This window comes from Diadema setosum, chromosome 2 (genome assembly GCF_964275005.1).
Source record: "Diadema setosum chromosome 2, eeDiaSeto1, whole genome shotgun sequence".
Taxonomy (NCBI): domain Eukaryota; kingdom Metazoa; phylum Echinodermata; class Echinoidea; order Diadematoida; family Diadematidae; genus Diadema; species Diadema setosum.
Window position 1 is genome coordinate 43,664,307 of NC_092686.1, and position 20,579 is coordinate 43,684,885.

The 20,579-nt window shown below is 39.8% G+C and overlaps 1 protein-coding gene across 1 annotated transcript in view; it reads left to right on the forward strand.

The window, feature by feature from the left end:
- Window positions 1-20,579, forward strand: part of LOC140245389 (uncharacterized) — a 50,623-nt gene that overhangs the window by 16,728 nt on the left and 13,316 nt on the right. Inside the window, exons 12-33 of the mRNA XM_072324969.1 lie at window positions 2,297-2,384; window positions 2,841-2,977; window positions 3,436-3,604; window positions 4,582-5,432; window positions 5,558-5,736; window positions 6,408-6,698; window positions 7,574-7,670; window positions 8,383-8,570; window positions 9,226-9,363; window positions 10,319-10,459; window positions 11,437-11,570; window positions 12,033-12,177; window positions 12,726-12,986; window positions 13,292-13,421; window positions 13,958-14,125; window positions 14,711-14,784; window positions 15,206-15,333; window positions 15,912-16,056; window positions 16,376-16,740; window positions 17,456-17,693; window positions 18,813-18,976; window positions 20,205-20,355. Of these exons, the coding sequence (XP_072181070.1) occupies window positions 2,297-2,384; window positions 2,841-2,977; window positions 3,436-3,604; window positions 4,582-5,432; window positions 5,558-5,736; window positions 6,408-6,698; window positions 7,574-7,670; window positions 8,383-8,570; window positions 9,226-9,363; window positions 10,319-10,459; window positions 11,437-11,570; window positions 12,033-12,177; window positions 12,726-12,986; window positions 13,292-13,421; window positions 13,958-14,125; window positions 14,711-14,784; window positions 15,206-15,333; window positions 15,912-16,056; window positions 16,376-16,740; window positions 17,456-17,693; window positions 18,813-18,976; window positions 20,205-20,355 (4,382 nt within the window). The remainder of the gene's footprint in view (window positions 1-2,296; window positions 2,385-2,840; window positions 2,978-3,435; window positions 3,605-4,581; window positions 5,433-5,557; window positions 5,737-6,407; window positions 6,699-7,573; window positions 7,671-8,382; window positions 8,571-9,225; window positions 9,364-10,318; window positions 10,460-11,436; window positions 11,571-12,032; window positions 12,178-12,725; window positions 12,987-13,291; window positions 13,422-13,957; window positions 14,126-14,710; window positions 14,785-15,205; window positions 15,334-15,911; window positions 16,057-16,375; window positions 16,741-17,455; window positions 17,694-18,812; window positions 18,977-20,204; window positions 20,356-20,579) is intronic.

Here is a 20,579-nt window from a genome sequence, read left to right on the forward strand (position 1 = left end):
TGAAATGTGTTGTGAAACAGGTTTACAAACGAGTTCTTTGTCAGTGTGAAAGCCTCTCCTGTCTGTCATGTTATGGTATTAACTTGGTGTCCTCCTCTAGCGTAAGCCTCAAATCTTTTCCAGGTGGGCTTCCTGATTGGTGATTAGTGGAGCACAAATCCACGGCAGATCATGTGACTCGTACCAGCGTACAATCCGCCATTAATCTGAACTCTTTTAAAGAGCACAAGGGTATTTTTGCAAGAAACTGGTCCACGATCAAGATCATTGAACCTTGTTGCACAACTATCTTTAGCAGCAGTTTCATTTATGGTGACAGGGTATTGCACTCTAGCATCGATGAATCAAACTCACCATATCCTAGGGACACAAGCTAGAATGATCACATATCCTAACCAGTTTGGATGTTTCAGTAGTGTATGATTTTGAGTGTTGACATAAAAAGTTTGTTAGGGAATTTTGATGGTGAATAGTTTCTTTTTTTTTTTCTTTAACAGAAATTTTACCTTACTCAAGACTTCTGTGTTGTAGCATTTTCCAATCTCAATAACAAAAAATGCTTCCCAGTGGGAGCATTTCAAATGGAATGAGCATTATTGTAACATTTCTACAGGGGAAGGGAATTCAGAACCAGTTGTTGAAAGCAAAATGCTGTAATTTATATATTTGGTTTAAACAAGGAATAGATTCATACTGACCATATGTTGTTCAGAATTCCCATTCATTCCATTTGATTCTATTCTGTCTATTCTCCGTTTTCCATTCTTTTTAACATCAATCATTTATATTACTGATACCCAAAACATGTCATGTACGTAGACATCATTCTCTTTGTAGGTAAAAAATATTTTCTGTTGATTAAAGTCCCATCCAATGCCATAACCCCCCCCCCCCACACACACACACACACACACACACACCTCCCCCCCCCAAAAAAAAAAAAATGAAAGAAAAAAAAAAAGAACCAATACTTGTAGGATAGGTCAGCCTTGCTGTGTAAGGTTTTTGATATAGCAAAGGGAGGGCTGGTGAACCAGATTCGTCCATTATGTCACACATTGTTTGAGCAGAATAGATATAAATCTGAACTGAAGGCCTGTTTGTGTTCAGTTGCTCTTAACAGGAAACTTCTCTGTATTTCTGTAATGGAGGGTATTGTTTCAGTGGCTTTTGTGATCATCGTCAAAGCAAATTTAGCCTGATTTCTAAAGGATGTGTGGCCTGAGGCATGGTTAATTGACTAGAAATTGAGCTTTCCTGATAACCCCTCCAATTAATCCAAGATGCATTAACAGAAGGACACGGTATCCACTTTATTTCCACAACATGTGAGTGATGTAATTGATGATGTCACGAGTGTGTTGTTACAAACCTTGTAAGTGATATAATTCAGTTTGACGTATGTTAGTATGCAGTTGAATCTTTTGTGTTTAGGGCTTAAGCTCCTAAATTGATTCTGACACAGACTCCAAAAAACCTGGTTTTTTTTTCCCCGTACTCTTATCACTCTTCATTCAAGGAGTTCATATTGATTCCATAGACTTGGTCTAAAATCTGGAACAACTGTCACATGTTTCTCTTTTGCATTTCATCAAATATAAGCCAAATTTTGTTGCTTCAGAAAAGAATTAATGATCTTTAGAATCCAACCATTATTATTACATTCATTTCTCCCACAATAGTTTGTTTCTATTTCTCCTTGTTCTAGCTGGTATTTCTGCCTGCAGATTGAAGTCATATATAAACTTGAATTCAAACTCCAAAATTCAGATGCACATCTGTTCTAAGCAGTAAAACAAAAAAGAGTAGGATAGGTCCCCTTTAAACCGTTGAGGACGAGTCCCGAGTATACTCTGGCGAGTGTCTAAGGGAAATGTGTTGTTGTAGCAAAATCAGTCCGTCCTCAATGGGTTAAAATTATGGAAGCCTTCAGAAATGAAGTTGCATCAATAATTCGGATAAAACGCATTAAAAAAAAATATCCCAGTGGTTATCTGCCAAAAGTTAAAGATAGTAACTGATACTACTTTTTACTCCTCTAGCCTAGCAATGATAAAACCAAGAATTCTCAAGAAGCTATTGATGATCATTGTAAGTTAGGTATTTCGGCCTGTAAAAGGGTCAGTGAGATAAGGACATTGGTGTAAGGTGTTTATCTGAACATTGATATTTCTTCAAGTCTAGATGTTATAAAAGTCAGCTGTCAATGCAAGCTTAGACCAGAATGAGATAATTATTCCTCAGTGCCTTACTCATTAGTATAGCTTCTTCTTCTTTCATTTTTTTTTTTCTACAGGGGCACCAGCTTCTTTTACAAGAACATGAAGGCCTACGCCTACCATGGAGAAATGTGCTCCACATCATTTTCAGGTGCAGTTTTAGAGGTAAAGCATGAAATTAAGATTTGTTCTCCCCCTCTCTCTCACTCTCTCTCCAAAGTGGAACTCACGTCTTTGCAACTCAGTTGTCGATTCTTGTTCTGGATAGGCAAATCTAATGGCTTCTTGCTTGCTCAATGAGAGATGTGAGTTAGTTTGTCTTTTCTTTGATACTGCAATGTTTGCTTGAGACTTTGTCCTACATCGGTGCATCCATACATGTGTGAAACATCTAGAAATCGGAAATGAGGTCAGAGTGTCACTTCCGAAAGTTATTGTATATGTATCCATTCAATCATTAAATTGTTTAGATAGGAATGTAGGGCATCTTTACCACAGTTTTCAGTCATCACACAAATGAAAATGCGGAATTATCTGTATTCTTGTCGCTGAAAATAAAAGGGTTGATTCCGAATGTTGCTTTTTTGTTTGCTTGTTTCCTTGTATGTGTTTTTATCAAAGGACAATGAAGAAGATGAACTCCTGCTTGCCTACGATGCAGCCCACAGCATTGGTCATACACTGGGACTAAGGCATGACACGCCTGAGTGTGCATGCAGTGATCCTACCAACCACTGCGTCATGGATATAGGGAAGAGGTATAATCCTTCAGCAAACCTATATCCTAACTTCATTATACATACTTAAACATGACGTAATACTTAGAGCGGGCCTTGCAGAGATTCTCTTGTAAGACTACATATAATTTTGTTGGTACAGTATATAGTAAAATATACTGCAAATGTTCTTCATCGAGGAACTTGGTGTAAACCCAGTCTGCTTGGACTCTGCTGCACATGTTGGAGAAGTTCTGAAACATTTTATGACTCCTGATTTTCAAAGATAATCCATGTTGGGTCATGTGATCATGTAAAAGACTTAAACAAGGACTATATTTGATAACATCTTTATGTGCTACATAAAAGAGTAACAGTTTTGGAGTTATGTCAGTCACTCATAGAGTGTCAAACTATTCATTGGTAAACGTGGTTGAAATGATGCGCTGATCATTGTGTTAGCATTCCTTGGTTGTGTTTTTTTTTTTCACTATAACAAGGGTACCACCTCCAACCAAGTTTTCGACCTGCTCCAGGGAGCTTCTGTCCAGTCACATCTCCATGGGATATTTCAACTGCCTGAACAATCTCCCCTCCATCCCTTTGGGACCGCTGTGTGGCAACGGTCTGCTGGAAGCAGGGGAGCAGTGCGACTGTGGTGAGCCACAGGTGAGGAACTGACAAATCTCAATTACTGCACCATGGATGGATTTGGTGGCAGCTCTACAGCAGAACTTTAATGTGGGACATACAGCTTATGAATAGAAAAGTCAAATTGACCTTCAAATAAAAGAAGTTTACCCTGTTTTACCTTTTTATTACCTCCGCCAAAGGGGGAGGTTATGTTTTCGTTACCATTGGTTTGTTTGTTAGTTAGTTAGTTCGTTCGTTCGTTCGTTCCTTTGTCCGTGTGCAAAATAATTGGGATGAAACTTGCAGGAAAGGTTGAGAATGACACAAGTAACAAACGATTAACTTTTGGTAGTGATCCGAGAATTTTTGGGGAATTTATGAAGGATTTTTTATATTTTCGCAAGTAGGGTCAATGAACTTGGGAGTTCAGGCTGCGCATATTTGAGGTTTGCATGCACGCACTAAAGCGCGTGCTCTAGTTTCTGCTAGGACGAGGTGCGCGCTATGCAGCTGAGGGTTTATGACGTAACAAAGGCTTCTTTATTGGGAAATCGGGCAATTTTTCAGCATGTAGACCTATGGGTGGAAATCACTGGTCTCTATGAGAGAGCCCAAAGAGCTTTTCCCCAATGGTAGAGAGGAGAAAAAATCTCTTTGGGAAGAGCAAGATCATGGGTGGAAAGTAACTGCTTGGCGGAGGTCTGCTCTCAGAGTGCTTTTTTAGTTGTAAAAGAGAACCTCACTTCAGAGAGAGGTATACGAATAAAAGATCATAATTGAGTGACTGTATGAAACAAACAGCCTCTCCTGTGTGTGTGTTTTTTAAAAGTTTTTACGATTATGTTAAGTCTTCAGAGTTGAAGTCATAGTTGATGTAATTTGGATCTATCACCACTGAGTAAGCATGTTATTGATGTACTGACAGTGTCTTGCATTCTCTTCAGTGGAAGATGAGTGCTGAGTTCAAAATGTGGCCATGTGATGATATGACTGATTTTCATCCATTTGACCAGGAATGTAAGGATGTTTGCTGCGTATCCACGGAGTGTCAAAGGACTCCCGACTGTGCCCGGCACTCGAGTCAGAGCCTCGCCTCTGCAGAAGTCATCACTGCCCCCATGCTGGCCCTGGGGCTTCAGGGGCAGGATCAGCAAGCAGGTGCAGATGTTGGTTCGCTGCCCCCTCAGGAGCTGCCTCCACCTGTTCCAGCTTCCTCTCGCATCGCTGAGGCCACAGAGGAGCAGTTCAATGCCATCAGCACTGGAGAGGTTATCCAGCCCGGTGGTGGTGGTGATGACCCCCAGCCAGGAGCATTCCCCAACTTGGAGCTACCTGGTGGTGAACCGCTTGGCTCAGCGGCGGAAGATGGAGATATATATCTGCAGTTGATTGATGAGATCACAAGGGGTGTCCCGGCCACCAGAGCGGCCATGTTGGAGTCGACCGTGCCACGCCGCCCACCGACACAAGAGCCACACCCAACCTCTGCAGCAGCCACAGGGAATAAAACTCAACTTGGAGCTGCATCTGTTGGGCTTCTCCAGAAGGAGGTCTTGTACCTCCAGGCCAACATCAGCTCAGTGACATCTGGTTCTAACTTGAACTCACCAGGGGAAAACGCTCATCTGCAATCCCAAGGGAGCTTTAACAGCACCCAAGCTTGTGTTGACAGCTCAGTAGGAATCCCCCAAGGCTCAATATTGCTTGGAGATCACGCCAGTGTCAGTGAGATCTTCCAGAGGCTTGGCATCGAGGAACTGGACACTCAGCCAACATTCATCATCCAGCCGGACCCAGAGATCTACATCGTCTCAGGGAAACCCCTCAACCTGAATTGTGAGGCTTCCGGACCACCAGTCATGAGGTGAGTTAAAGTGACCATGCAATCAATGAAAGGTGCTATGATTTGAATGACATGATACTGTCAATGGTCAGAACCTCACCAACTTGCCACTGGACTGACCTCCAGCTTGTTCCCCTCTCTCACAGCTACACCTGGCTGAAGGATGGGGAAGAGATGGACATCCAGAGTGATCCTAGGATGATCCATCACCATGGCAACCTGACCATCCAGTTCCCTGACTGGGGAGATGTAGGAACCTACCAATGTCTTGTGTCAACCATCTACACAACAGTTGTGTCATCCAAGACATCTGTCATGAGGGCAGGTGAAGTGAATGATCTAACTAAGATTTGAATGTACTAATGATCTTTCTTGTTTCAAATCTTGATTGTAATGTTGTTGTTTTTTGTGATTAAGGAATGTAAACATCCATCAGTCTCAACTTTATTACATAACATTTTAGTCCTCTACATGGTTAAATTAGTCGTCTACATGGTTAAATTACTCATGGCTGTACACTCAGGAGATCCACCTTTACTGAGAACTATACCACTCTGGTTAGCAAATTCTTAAAATCAAATGTATTGATTCACACAGGCTGAAATTAGAAAATGTTTAAAACTGCAAGTGATTGACAAATTGCCCTACGTCGACATTAATAAACACTGATTACTAGTATTCAGTGTTTTAGTAGAAACCATGATAAAAAAAATCATGGGCATACATACTTTGGTGAGACTCGAACCAATGGCCTCCTGATTGGACCTCCTGAATGCAATGAAAACAATGTGATGTAGGAAATCATTAAATGGAATAAATTTGTATGTTTACGATTTTTTATTTGCTCTTCTCTGGATGTGTGATGTTCAAATAGTCATAGCAGATTACCAGTGGTCATATTTTTGTCTGACTCATCGCAATTCATATCAGGCAAGCTATTTTTATCCATTTTGTTAAGATGATTTGGATATGATTGACACATTCTTTGTTGCCCAGCACTGGGACGTTTTGCGACGAGTCCTGGTACCCTCCGAGAGGTTCACGTGGGTGACATTGTTATCCTCGCCTGCAACCCTCCACTCAGCGTGCCGCCTCCCCTGGTCTCCTGGGCGCTGAATAGCTCGGGAGACCCCATCAGACACAGCCGGCGTGTCTCTCAGGATTCCAAGGGCAACCTGGTGATTGCTGCGGCGGAGGAGCAAGACACGGGCCTCTACCACTGCATCGTGGTCAACGAGGTGATGGAGCTGAAGATTGAATCACCACGCATCAACCTCATCGTCAAACGTGAGATGCTATGAATACACATCTCTACACAATATCATCTTTCCACACTTTCCGCAAAATATTGTGCATTGCATTGTTGTTTACTAAATAAGAGAATTACTTTTGCTTTGTCCAGCAAGCATCTGCTTTACTGTCTCAAATGATTTTTATTTGGCAATCAGTGTGACTCCTGTGAACTTGGGTGAAATGCCATGTTTATTTTCTGAAGGTTGTATGACAGAGATTTATCAACTTGTACGTCTTCATCAATAATGATTAAGGTTATTCCTTTATCATCAAATTAGTGTCATGTCAATTTTTTTTCTTGCACATATTGGTCATGTTAGATGTGTAATGCAGATGTTGTTTTAGTGGGAATAATACAACATTCTTTACTCTCAAGCTCATCTAGGCTGGATGCAGATGTCAAACAGAAGCGATTGCTCTGCCTCTAAATCCTTTAATATGATTTAAAGTCTGACATAACTTCATTGTAAATTCTGTTCTTGTATACCCTATTGTTGTTTTGATTGTCAGCATCTGGAAAATTGCTGTCAGTTGTGGAGAGAAACATTCATCAATAAAAACATTTTTACTGTCAACTATAGAAAAGAAGATATTGGGCACTCAAAATGTCTTTGTAAGTACTTAACTTTAATGCCAAGGTAATAAACAGTATTGACACTCAAGTTTATATGTGAAGGTCAGTTTGTCTAATCAGTAGCAATCTTTGTTTTGTGGTTAGGTAGATATGTGTGAAAGGATTTTTCCTCTTTGCATTAACCCATTGAGGATGGGCTGATTTTGCTACAACACGTATTTCCCATAGACACCTGCCTGAGTATACTCGTGATTAGTTTCCAGTGGGTTAAAAATATTCTGTATCTCTCTGACAGAACGTTCTGCACCCCCAGCCTTTGTCTCTACCCCTGAAGAAAACCAAGTTGGTCTTCAAGGAGAGCAAGTCAACTTCAAGTGCCTGGCTGCTGGCAAGTAAGACTAGGTTCATCAATACCTCACCATGTGACTCCTCTGCTGGCTGTCTTTTAATAGAATCACTGCAATGAATTGCTCATCTTCGTGTATATCAGTTGTAACCATGTCTTTAATATTGGCATAATATGTTGAAATGACTTGAGCATCACTATGCACTAGAGAGGGTACTACAATGGTGGACTCATTTGATGGTCAAGAACACAAGAGTGAAAGTACTCCAAAATAACACATTTTGAGGAATAGTTTTGGAAGCAGTTTATTTCAAATAGGTATGCTGGTATTTCATACATTGCAATTATTTTGAGTAATGCTGCAATGTACAACATGGTAAATGCTGAGCTGTAGTTCAAAGCCTAAAAGTTTGAATACTGGCACTTACTTTTTTAGTGAATATGATGCAATATGAGCTATTTTATCAGACAAAAGTAAAGAGAGAGAGATACAGGGAAAAAGTTAGGGGAGATAAAAGGAAGAGCACCATTGCTTATTTTGTTTGAGTGTTTTTTTTTTCTCTCTAATATATAATATACCTTTTGTGCTCTTTCTAAAGGGAATATTCTATTTTGACTCTTCAATTCTGCACTGCTGATACACACAGACTGATGTGGAAGAACTCAAAGAATATCTCATTCACAGGGAAATGTGAAAAATAGGAGAATTTGGTGAGAAAAGCTAGTGATGTTAATCCATCATATTTTCCCCATCACAGCCCAGTGCCCCAGATCTGGTGGGAAAGGGAGGATGCTGAGCTGCCAGTCAACCGGTCCTCTCACACCAGCTTCGGCCAGGAGCTCATCATCACTTCCTTACAGGTGGAGGACAGCGGTGTCTACCGGTGCATCGTGGAGAATGGAGTGGGCCCCAGGATTGAGGCGTCGGTCACTCTCACTGTCAGAGGTAGTGCCAAACAAACGAATTACCTGCAGAGCTGAAGCAAATTTTATGATACCAGAGATGCTGTGTGAATTGTTTTCTTCTCCTGTCAGTTTTAAACTCATCCGGTAGAGAATATTTTCATGATGTCAATGCCACCTGAAATCCCACAATTTGTATCATAAAATTCAATGTATAGAATTGCAATACGCATTTAACACAGCTCACATCACTTGGAATTTCTCTTTTGTCACTTAAGTGGTTGCACACTGTTTAATCCATATGTCTGAAACAGTAGCAGGATATGTAACATTGTCATCTCTACAGTTTCCTTTATGCTGCATGATAGATATTGCATTTTCCAAAGTATAAATGTGAGATTAATCTTATGCTGCAGAATACCTGGTGCCTTTGCTAAGCGAATAAATATTAATATGTGATTGATAATAGTAAAATCCTGTGACCTACTTCATATACAGTACTTTGATGGTATCATGATGCAAAAGAAGTGAGAAAAGGAGATTTTTCTATTGGAGTGATATTTAATGTTTTCCTGTCATAACACGATTTGAAGAAGATTGATTGATGTATTTTCTCATGTTTACATTTTTATTAGCAACTTTTTGCTTTCAACTATTAAAGCTGGAATTGTTTATCAAATATCATTCTAATTGCACAGCGGCCCCATTCTGGATCATCGAGCCCCAGAGTCTAACTCTACCTGTTGGAATGTCACCAGTCTTTACCTGCCAGGCTGGGGGTGACCCCGCCCCTGTCATGGAATGGTACATTAATAATCAACCAGCAGAGGAACTCAGTGAGTTCTTTCATTTGTGTCTATATTTCTGTCTTCACTTAATTTTCATTCCATAGAAGAAAATATGGGTTTTGCAAACAAAGTTTGGAAACAAAGTTTGGGAGGAGATGTATTTTCTGAGCCTTGTTTAGTGTCAGATGTACATAAAAGACAGCTGATGAGACATCAGTGTTAAATCAATCTTCTTGTAGTCTCACACTTTTATTCCACATTTACATGCAGGTCATGTGGAAGTCATAATTTGTTTGGCCATTAACCCGTTTCGGACAGACTGATTTTACTACAGCAAGCATTTCCCATAGACACATGCCCGAGTATAATTGGGACTTGTCCTCAACGGGTTCATGCATTTCACCAAAGTCTTTTTAGCCACATGTACTCATGACATGCTTTGCTATTTTGTCTGATATATTGCATTAACAAAATGATACTGAAGGTTTGATGTTTATCTGACACTCCCTTAAATGTTGACAAAAGACAGTTGGAATAGTTCAAGAGAGGGTATAACACAATGAAACCTGATTAATGATACATAAGATAAGGGAAAAATGCAATGACAACAGTGTACTAAGGTAATACTTTTCTCAGAACATACTTTACAAGACACATAGAATTCAGAGTTTCTTTGAACAATTAAGTGTGCACTTTAATAGTGGTAAGACAGTTTGATGTGTATGTGACATGTCTGAGACTGAAACATAAACATTGACTATTAGAAAAAAAAAACCAACTTAACTTTTCAAGTGTCTTTGCTGACAAGGCTAGGAAAAGAGGAAAATAAGAAGAAACACACAAACATAAAAAAGTCAGAAAGAAAAGTTCATGTGGAGTGCTGAATATAGAGAGGAGTTAAGTTCGTGGCAATTCATTGCTTTATGTATAGAGCAGAATGAATACTCACTTCCTGAGCTATCAATGATGACAGAACATTACTTTCATTCCTCCCACCTTCCAGGTGAGTCTCTTAAACTGCACATCACTGACGGTCAGCTACAGATGAATGAGACGGCCGATGTAGACAGGTCAATGGGTGTACAGTGTGTGGCCAGTAACCAGTATGGCTCCATCATCAGCAATGCCCACCTTCTTGTACTTGGTATCCTGTAATTTCATTTTTTTTCCTCACCCATATTTTGTTAGTACAATATTCAGAATTCCTTTTTTGTGGAGTTTATCGTATTTAGAATAGTAAATTCGCTGGTATGTAATAAGCACCCACCACTGTTTAATTGGGATGATTTGAAAGTCCTCTGTCCTGTTTATTCAGTGACCGTCCTGATTAGAAGAGGTCGTCTAGTATAAAGACTAAGCTGTACAAAGTTCAGTACTGTATTAGACTTAACATCACAAACATCTACATATGTACACTGTACATGGGTACATATGTACATGGGTATTCATGGATGCCCGAAGCAAGCTTAGACTGCACATGAGTACTATGTTCTATACATTCATTGCAGACACTGCTGTTGAATGCTCATTTATACATGAAAGAAATTCATTGACTGCAAAAAGTGTTATGCAGTGTCCATGGCTTCTTTTTTCTTTGTAAGTCAAAATCAATGCCTTCCCCTCCTTCAGTAAGCTTAATTATATACAAAGTTTCTTTTCTGTATGAATATCTGATGACAAATATGTTCCCTCTAAGCAATACCTCATCCTGTTTAAGTTGTAAAAAAGTGATGTGTCTTGGAAATGCTACAATGATGTTATCCAGTGATGACTGCACCAAAACATTTAAGAATTTTGAACTTTTGAATAGATAGTCCAAACTTCTGTGATGCATTCTACTAATTTTGCTCTTTTCCCGCAATTCACATTAATATTTGGGATTCATTCTCCTTTAAAACAAGAGGATAATTTTAACAGCGACTGTCCCCAGGATTTGAAAGGATAAGCATTTAAGAACTTTGATGCAAGAGTAAAAGCAGAAACAAACTTAACTGTCTGTCTGCAACCCGTGTCCACATCTGTTTATATATGTTTTGGTAAAATTATGATGCATGTAATGCACTCAGAAACTTTTAAGCACGGTAAAAATGTCTATTATTATCATTATTATTATTTGTCCAGCCTTGGCAGCGACGTTCCGTGAGGCTCCACCGGGGGAGATGGTCGTGCTGGAAGGGGAGAGCATCAGGCTACCGTGTCGGGCTCTTGGAGCACCTAAGCCTACTATCACATGGGTTGGGGATGAAAATGAAGAGGTAACTTAGCCAGTGAAGCATAGTATAATGAGCATGAAGAGCCAGTAGAGCCAAGCTTAAAGATGTTAATACCTGGATGAGAAATAAGAATGTAAAAATTGCCATGTATATGACCCGCATTGTACTTTGTGGCAATGAAAATATGATTATTTATACATACTGGTAATAATTAAGGAGTGCTAAGGAAATTGTAATTTGTTATACTTCCATGGACATTGAAATTAAGAGGTGATTTAGTTCATGAAATAGAATGTGTAATTGTATTTATAATGCAACACACCTGAATATGCGAACAAAGTAGTGGCATGATTAATTATGAATGATCTTGATCATTGTAAGTGCCTTAAAGTGTGGTTGTCATTATTGTTGCTGTTGCAATGACCTCAACTGTTTTGAATTGCTGTGACAATCTTGTATCATTCCAAGATTTTGTATAATGCCTGAAGTGCGTTTTACCTGCAGATTGTACAGACAGACCGTCTGAAGGTACGGTCCGATGGTTCGCTGACCATTTGTGACACCACGGAGTCTGATGAGGGAGACTACACATGTGTGGTGGACAACAAATATGGCTATGAGACCAAGAGGACACAGCTGTTTGTTAGAAGTAAGTGTCATAATGTCTGTTAGTGAATTGACCTGCCTACTCTTTCTAAAGATGGAGGTGGACTGGGTTAAAATTCTTTTCAATCTGACTAGAGAGATTAATATGTCACAGAAAGTCCAAATGCACTCAAAATGTGATATGTATAGGCATTTGAATATGGAATGCGAGGAGACTATGAGAAACCATTACAACTGCATGATAGATACATCATCTTGAGAAGCATGTATTCATTATCTCTTGAATACTCCTGCACATGACTGTCTTGTCTCTGCAAGATGTAGTCCTATAGTTGTGATTTTCATTGATTCACAATAAAAAATAAGTTGTTGTTTTTTTTGCCTTCCCTAACATGTATTTCCCAAGAGTCGCGAAGGATTTCTGTTCTTCATGTAAAATGTATGTTTTTGTTGGGAAATGGAACTTTCATTTTCATCCTGATTCCTGTTACATCTCTGCTTTGTTCTTTTATTACTTTTATGAATCAATCCACCCAAATTCGTCTTTCTCAAGACATATGCGTGTATCTGTGTGTGATATTTTTCCATAAGGGCGAACACGGTTTGCAGCCAGTCCCAGCAATGTCACCATAACGGTTGGTGAACCCGTATTCCTCCCCTGCGTGGTGACCCCTGACCCCGACTTGAAGACGACCATTACGTGGGAGACGCCCACACACCAGAGACTGATTGATGGAGCTGATGGATCCATCTATATCGCCATGGTAACAGAGGATGATGAGGGGATGTATACATGTGTTGCTCAGACCGATTTGGACAGGGTGTCTACATCTGCCTATGTCAAAGTTACAGGTATTACCTTCTCTTGTTTTGTGTTTAGTTTCAATTCCTCTTCAAATTCAGAAACACTACTTAGGATTGTCTGTACAAATGAGGTTTGAATAAGGCATCAAAGAATTCAAATAGTTTAATAAGTGAGTTTAGTCCAGTTTTATGGCAGTTGACTGAATAGGATATGACACATTGAGCTCTTCATTAAGCTGGATAAAGACATGATTTACATGGATTAAGTGTCACCACTATAAAGAGAATTTCAGAAGGGTTGTATGCATTGTGTTTAATCCACGAAATCTATCCATAATTTGGCTTACTTTTAGAACCCCCTCAATTGTGTGGCAATGGCAATGTAGACCCAGAAGAAGATTGCGATCCAGGCCCGCATAATGCCTCCAGCCCAGACCCTTGCTGTGGAGCAGACTGCCATTGGCGGCCAGACATAGAGTGCAGGTAATTGTTCTTGTAATGGCATAGATTGTACCCAAGCTGTCAGGTTGGTCAAGCAAATGGTTTTGCAGATTTTGCACAAGGTCAAGCTTGACCACAAGTTCATTGATATCTGCCTTGTGGCAGTGTTTCAAATTTTCATACCCATACAAAAAGTGGTTGCAGAAAGAAATTCGATCATTTAGTAATTAATTGATATTCATACATTGTCTGGTTGGTAAAACATGCAATGAAAACCTTATGATGCAAATCACAATTTTTAAAGCTTGAATAAGAACATGAGATTTTCATCTGAAGGAAGAGATACTGTACAGAACATGAGGAATGTCTTAACAGGAAGAAGTTTCCAAGAATGTTAGGAAATGGAAGTATGTCTGAAGTTGAGATGGCATGAGATACAGAATGATTGTATAAATAATCTCATTCACAGTGTAGAGGTTTTGGAGAGAGGTTGTCACAGGGCAGTTGTATCTTACAAGTCGTCATCACTATATTGCCTGTATTCCTCATCTCATTACATGCATGTACCTACTTTAAAGGGAGGAGTCAGCCTGCTGTAACAACTGTCAGCTCCTACCTCACACCGTGCTCTGCGAAGACGTCCCCGAGGAACACTCGGAATGTCGGCTGGCAGCGTACTGCAGCGGCTCGCTACCAGAGTGCCCTGCCCCACTTCAAATGCCTGATGGAAGCCCTTGCAGAAATGGGTGGGGGATTTTTATTTTTCTTATGACCGTGGGAAGACATTTTCCATCACAAACCCACAGATGTACGCTCAAGGAGCATAGGAAATTTCTCTGATTATCCAACTGAAAGAGACCATTCCAGTTTGATGAAGAAGCATTATTAAAAGAAAAAGTATAGAAAGATCTTTTACAACGTCCTGTAAAGAAGCAGAATGAACCAACAGCAGAAGAAAACCTAGTCAAATAATCGGACCTCTGCTGAAGGGTAATGAATCAAAGTAGATGATGTACAATTAAATGCTCTCATGAGAAAAACATTTCAATCAGACGTTTTGTCTTCTAACGATGTGGCATATAGAAATAAAAAAAGAAAGAAAACAAAACTGAACTTGATACAGCACAAGAAATACACTTACATCAATACCAAAAACAAATAAATTCAGATTTAGCACATTACCTTTCATAAAGTGCTTCAATTAGTGTTAGATTATATTTTGCCTCCTTTAAAATGCAAACAAATATCTAATACAAAACTGTTTCAGAATGATTCGTTGAAGTCATGAAGTGAAATAATTATTTTTTGTTTATATGTTTCTTTTGTCCTAGTGGTCAGTGTTTGGATGGAGAATGCCGCCCATTCTGTGAGCTGTATGGACTCGAGTCTTGCCAGTGTTTGGAAGGTGAGATATCTGAGCTAGTCTTGAATCATTACTCTTTGTCATGTACCTATGGTTCTTCTTGCTTGTGTAGGTGTGTGATTGTGTTTTGTGAGATGTCACTGGGAGTCAGAATGTTGCAAAGCATATTGTTATGGTCAAATACAGAGTATTGCATCATTGAAGAAGCCTTTAAATCAAACTGAAACACGACTGCCAAATGTTTTTACAGGAGTTGAATACTCTAGTTTAGATAAGAGGGATAATCTGCAATCTGATAAATATGTTAATTGTAGAATTACACCATCATTCAGTAATGCTTGCCAGCTTTCCAAATACAACATTGTCTTTCTATCCCAAGAGCCTTATGGTAGATCATAAATATTCATGAGTAGAACAAGATCTTATGCATATTCATGACTCTTTTTATGGCTCTTGAATACAGTGGGCACCTCTTGCCTGCAATGCTGTTTGTACAACAGTGAATGCAAACCGTACAGTAGCTCCACCAATGGAAGCCCAACCCCTCTACAAGACAACCTGCCATGTGGAGATGGTGGTGTTTGCAGCCAGGTCAGTGAAGACATACCACACTATTTTCCTTTTCAGTGTGTTAAGTCTGGTCATTAGTCTATGATATGACAGAGGCATCTGACGGGGGGGGGGGGGGGGGGGGGGGGGGGGGGGATGTCTTGTTGTGCCCTCTGGAGTAATCCAGCCGTGGAGTTAGTGTTCTTATTGTTTTTATTCTCTACTTATGTGCGTATAAAATAAATTGTAGTAGCAGTGTTTTCACATCTTATGCTGATGATGAGGTAAGTTTTGTCCGAGATTTGGTTTTGGAGCAGTTTAGATGATTTTTGGCTTGTCTCTGAAGGAGATTACTTAAACACTTGAATTACGTAACACCATCGTATATGATTCTGAGAAGTATTTTTTTTTTTTATGAGCATAGCCATTTGTTCACCAGCTTTTATCTTATCCCCACTGTCAATTTGTACCTCAAAAGCATTGTGAATATGTGATTGATTTGAAAAAAAAAAAAGTGTCAAACGATTAGCACGGTTATTGGAGACATGCAGTAAGTGGCTTTCACAAGAATCATTGTTGTGCATCGATAAATGCATTGAGGCAACATGTTGATATTTCAGGGAGTTTGCATTGGGGAACAGACAACTCCAAAACCACCCACTACAACATCTAAGCCACCCACGACAACACTCAAGTCAACCACAACACCTCCGGTAACAACTGTAACCACGACAACCACAGCCACAACGACTGAAGTCATCATTGGTAAGTTGACTTTCTTAATGTGGCATAAAACATACCTGAGGTGATGGTTTCAAAAACCTATTTCAGTAGAAAGTAGTCGACTATGGCTGAATCATGCTGAAAATTTCAAGGAAACCATTGACCAGGTTGTTTTGCTGATATTATGAAGTGTGTCAGTGTAAGATCCCATTCTGATGACTACTTGACTGCGGCAAAAAAGCAAAATGTGTACTCTGCACTGATCCAGAAATATGTTCAGTTTGAGTCTCCATTACTGCAACCTTGCAATTTACTTGGCTTATTTGCTGTGTTGCTATGATTTCAATCTCCTTTTTCCCAGAGAGGATGCCTAATGCCCCAAGAGAAGTGACCCTTACATCTCTGTCCTCGCCCCTGGACGTCCAGCTGTCATGGTCAATGGACCCCGAGGACCACATCGAGCGATTTGAAGTTGAGACACAGACACCGTATTCCCACAATAGTTGGTCAATGTTGACCTCTGTACCCGGCAACGAGACCACGGCACGGGTCACCCTCTTCCCTTACATCAGCTATCAGTTCCGGGTCACGGCGGTCAACGGGATGGGGCGGTCCCAACCGGGGGAGACGACTGGTGTGTACTACACCCCTCCTGGCAGGCCCATCAGTAACCCCAGAAATGTCACTGTAGTTGGAAAGAACGGACAGCTTGAGGTGCAGTGGCAGGTGAGAATGCCGGTTGCAAAGCATTTTTGATGATCTTGACTCAAAAACTCAGTTTTGATGTGGTCGTTGCACAAATAAAATTGGGTCATGCTGGTCATCCTATACATTCTTTTCACTTTAGAAGTAGTTTGAGTTATAGATGTGTGTTGGTACAAAGAAATACCAGTAGTGAAATGCAGTGATGGACAGGATGGCTATTTTTCATGAGTCAGGGGTCATTAAAATGATTATATTATGCACATCACTTTGCTCTTGAGAAATACACCTTACAGATAGATAGATAATGGGTTTACAAGAACAAGGATGGTTTCATTGGTCATACGGTTCTGAGACCCTTTACAGTTTGATTCGAGGCAACATTATTAGACCAACAATTAATAAGACTCTTAACTCAATGTACCATGTCAGGCATTTTTCTTATTCTTCATGTGCATTGACAGAATATGTGACAATATATTTAGAAAAACTGGATGGTGATGTATCACTTCACAGATTATTCTGTGCACTCATCCTCATTCATTAGTTGTGCCTGTGTGTGTATGTCTGTGATGATTGATGTGAGGTACACTGTAATTTAAATGATCGTATTGCCCTAAAGAAATGTACCCATTGCTAATAGGAAGCTGATGTTTTATGTATTGAACCTATGAGAATGACCAGCCATCAGATCCAGAGGGTTAATTGTGATATACACGGCCTCTTTATCCACTCCCAGCCCACCAGACCCGAGGAGCACGGTGCCCCCTTCTTCTCCTACACCATCCGCTGGCGCCTACTGGGCAGCCAGACCTGGCAGGAGAAGGAGGTGAGTATGTTCCATCACAACTTTATCATCCCAGCCAGCAGTGAGGACGAAGCCTACCAGGTTATGGTCCAGTCCATCAACGCCGTAGGACCAGGACCCGAACCAGAGATAGTCACCTATGTGTCTGAGCTGCAGCTGGAGAGAATTGGTAAGTGCAGGTCATGCTGAATTTCTACCTCTTTCTTTTTACTTTTTCAAATATTTCACATTTGTAGAAACAGGATGGTGAGCTGCATGGCTCAGTTGCTTGCATGCCTGCCTTATGCTTATCAGGCAAAGCCCCTTGACATAAACTTCCAGTTTGCCTAAGAAATTAGACTTTTTTGCAATGCATATTGTGTTTTCTATATAATACAGACAGTATTTTGTGATAAATAATCCGTCTATTTCTGACTTCAAAGGGTGCTTACATTCTCTGGAGGTGTATTTGTTGGTATGTGGTATGTCTATGTCTATGTCTTGGTATGTGTTATTAGCTGTCTTCAAAGCACTAAACCTCATTGTAAAGTGTTTCGATGTCTTTTTAACAAAATATGGCACTATGGTGCTTCAGGTGGTAACTTACTTGGTAGATATTTGTCACTTTTTAATGAGTGGACATTTTGAAATAGTCAAAGATTCAGACATTTTGATATGAAGGCAACTTGGAGATGTCTTCAGCATTTAAAGGGACTGTGGATGAAAAGCTGAAGAAATTTTCATGATTTTTGGGTGTGTAATCCATCCTTTCGTATATAGTTTGGTCTACATTTGACAAATGCAACCCCATTGTTAATGCTGTTGTTTGGGAAAAGGTGGGGAAAATTGAGAGTTTGGGTTGTCATTCCTGTTCATGTAAAGTGATTCACTGCATGAGCATCTTTATTTGCTCATAACAATGAACACTTGTTTACCAAGCATGGAAGGAATGTTTTTTTTGGGGGAAAAAATAAGTCCTGTATTATACATATCATATCTTATACCTCGTGATGCATTGTTTTATTTCAGAGTAAATGAGAGAAACCACCATTAGGGAAAAAATACCCAGAAAAAATAGAGGCTAGAAACTCTCTGATCTTTCACTGTCAAGGTCTGAGCTTTGATACCAGTTTGATCTTAACATCCGTCACATGATGATAAGATTCCAAATGCTGTCCTGAGATGAAATCTGATAGAATTAAGGGAGACTTTCTTTGAGATGAGAACTACTACTTTATGCACTGAAAACCTTGTTATTGTAAAACAGGATTCCTATACATAGCATTAACTAGAATCATTCTAACGTCAGCCTCCTTGAGGACAGCTACGACGATACCTCCTAAAGCATACCTGGTCATGGTCAGGAGACCCCCAGAGATGACCAGAGTTCTGGTAGGAAGTCGACTCTCCCTCCCCTGCGAGGTGGACAGCTACCCAGAGCCTCGCATCGAGTGGTACTTTAATGGTCAGCAGGTCAGTTGACTGCAAGTTGCAACCTTAACTGATCTAATCAGAAATCCTTGCACATTTAAAAGAATTGTGTTTTATTTGTTATTTGGAAAGAAAATAATCTAGTATTTCTGAAGTATTTTTGAAATTAGATTTTTGTCCTCAAATGGAAATGTGAAAGTTACACATTCAAAGTGGAACTAAATGCACCTACATGATTTGTGCAAAAATGTATTGATATGCTTGCTCATGTTTGTCATTAATTGATTGGATAGAATATGCATTGAAGTGCTATTTATTATGAGAAATGTCTGGTCTTGAACTGCAAATTCATGAATATTCTGTAATCATGTGTTACAAGGAGAAAAGTAGCAGAAACAAAGGTCACCCTTTGCTCACTCACATGGGTGATTATTTTATCGCCGATGATATTTCAAATTCATAAACTCATTGCATACATCTATGTCATGCCAAAGATTCTTTGTATGGTGCCACAAAATACTGGTGCTTATACCAGGTGTCCCAAAAAACGGTGGATTTTCAGTACCTTGCATTCTAAAAGTGATATATTTTTTTACATTATTAGAAAGAGCATCTTCCGCAGAAGACCATGATACCAAAATCATTAAATTTGGTTCAGTACTTTTTATTCTACGCCAATTTCTGTAAATGCAGTTATTTTCAATTTTTTGCGACTTATGAGATAATAATTTGGGCGCGACACGCGTTCCATACGGTGAATTGTGTAAGCTCGTCGATCCATGTCAACAAAAGACAACGCTTTCATATTGGGAGCGCGCACACACACACACACACACGTTTTTTTTCCTGGCCCGTCCCTAATGTGAAAGCTGTATCTTTTGTTGACACGGATCACCGAGTTTACACAATAATCACCGTATGGATCGCGTGTCGCACTCAAATTATTATCTCATAAGTCGCAAAAATCCGGCGAAATTTGGCAATGACTGCATTTTCAGAAATTGGCGTAGAATAAAAAGTACTGAACCAAATTTGATGATTTTGGTATCATAGTCTTCTGCTGAAGATGCTCTTTCTAATGATGTCAAAAGATATATAACTTTTAGACCACAAGGTACTGAAAATCCACCGTTCCGCTTTTTTTGGGACACCCGGTATAACTTCATTGTTATCAAGAACATTGTGCTATGTCAGACTTTCTTACTGATGGTCTGTCCTTGATTTTTTTTTAAAGTAACTCTCTTGTCCTGTTTTTTCTCAAACACTAAAGGTTGTGGAAGAGGATAATCGTGAGATAGAGGTGAATGGTCAGCTGGTCATTGACCCCGCTGACCTCTCCAACACAGGACGCTACGAGTGTCGTGCGATTAACTTCTTGGCAGAACAGGTGGAGATTGTAGCCATTGAGGTGTCTGTAGTCGGTAGGTCATCATCATCCTGAATTGCTCTTTTCATAGACCACTCTGTATGATTATTGGGTATGTTGGTTAAAGCTAGCAATTATTGCACAGCATTTCTACAATGTAGGTTTCAGTCATGTCATGCTCTGATGCACAGTTCTGTTAGCAGCTTCTGTGTAACAGATACTGTAAAAGTGGAAATGTTCGCGGTGTTGAAATTTTCACGCATTTCGCGCAAACAAACA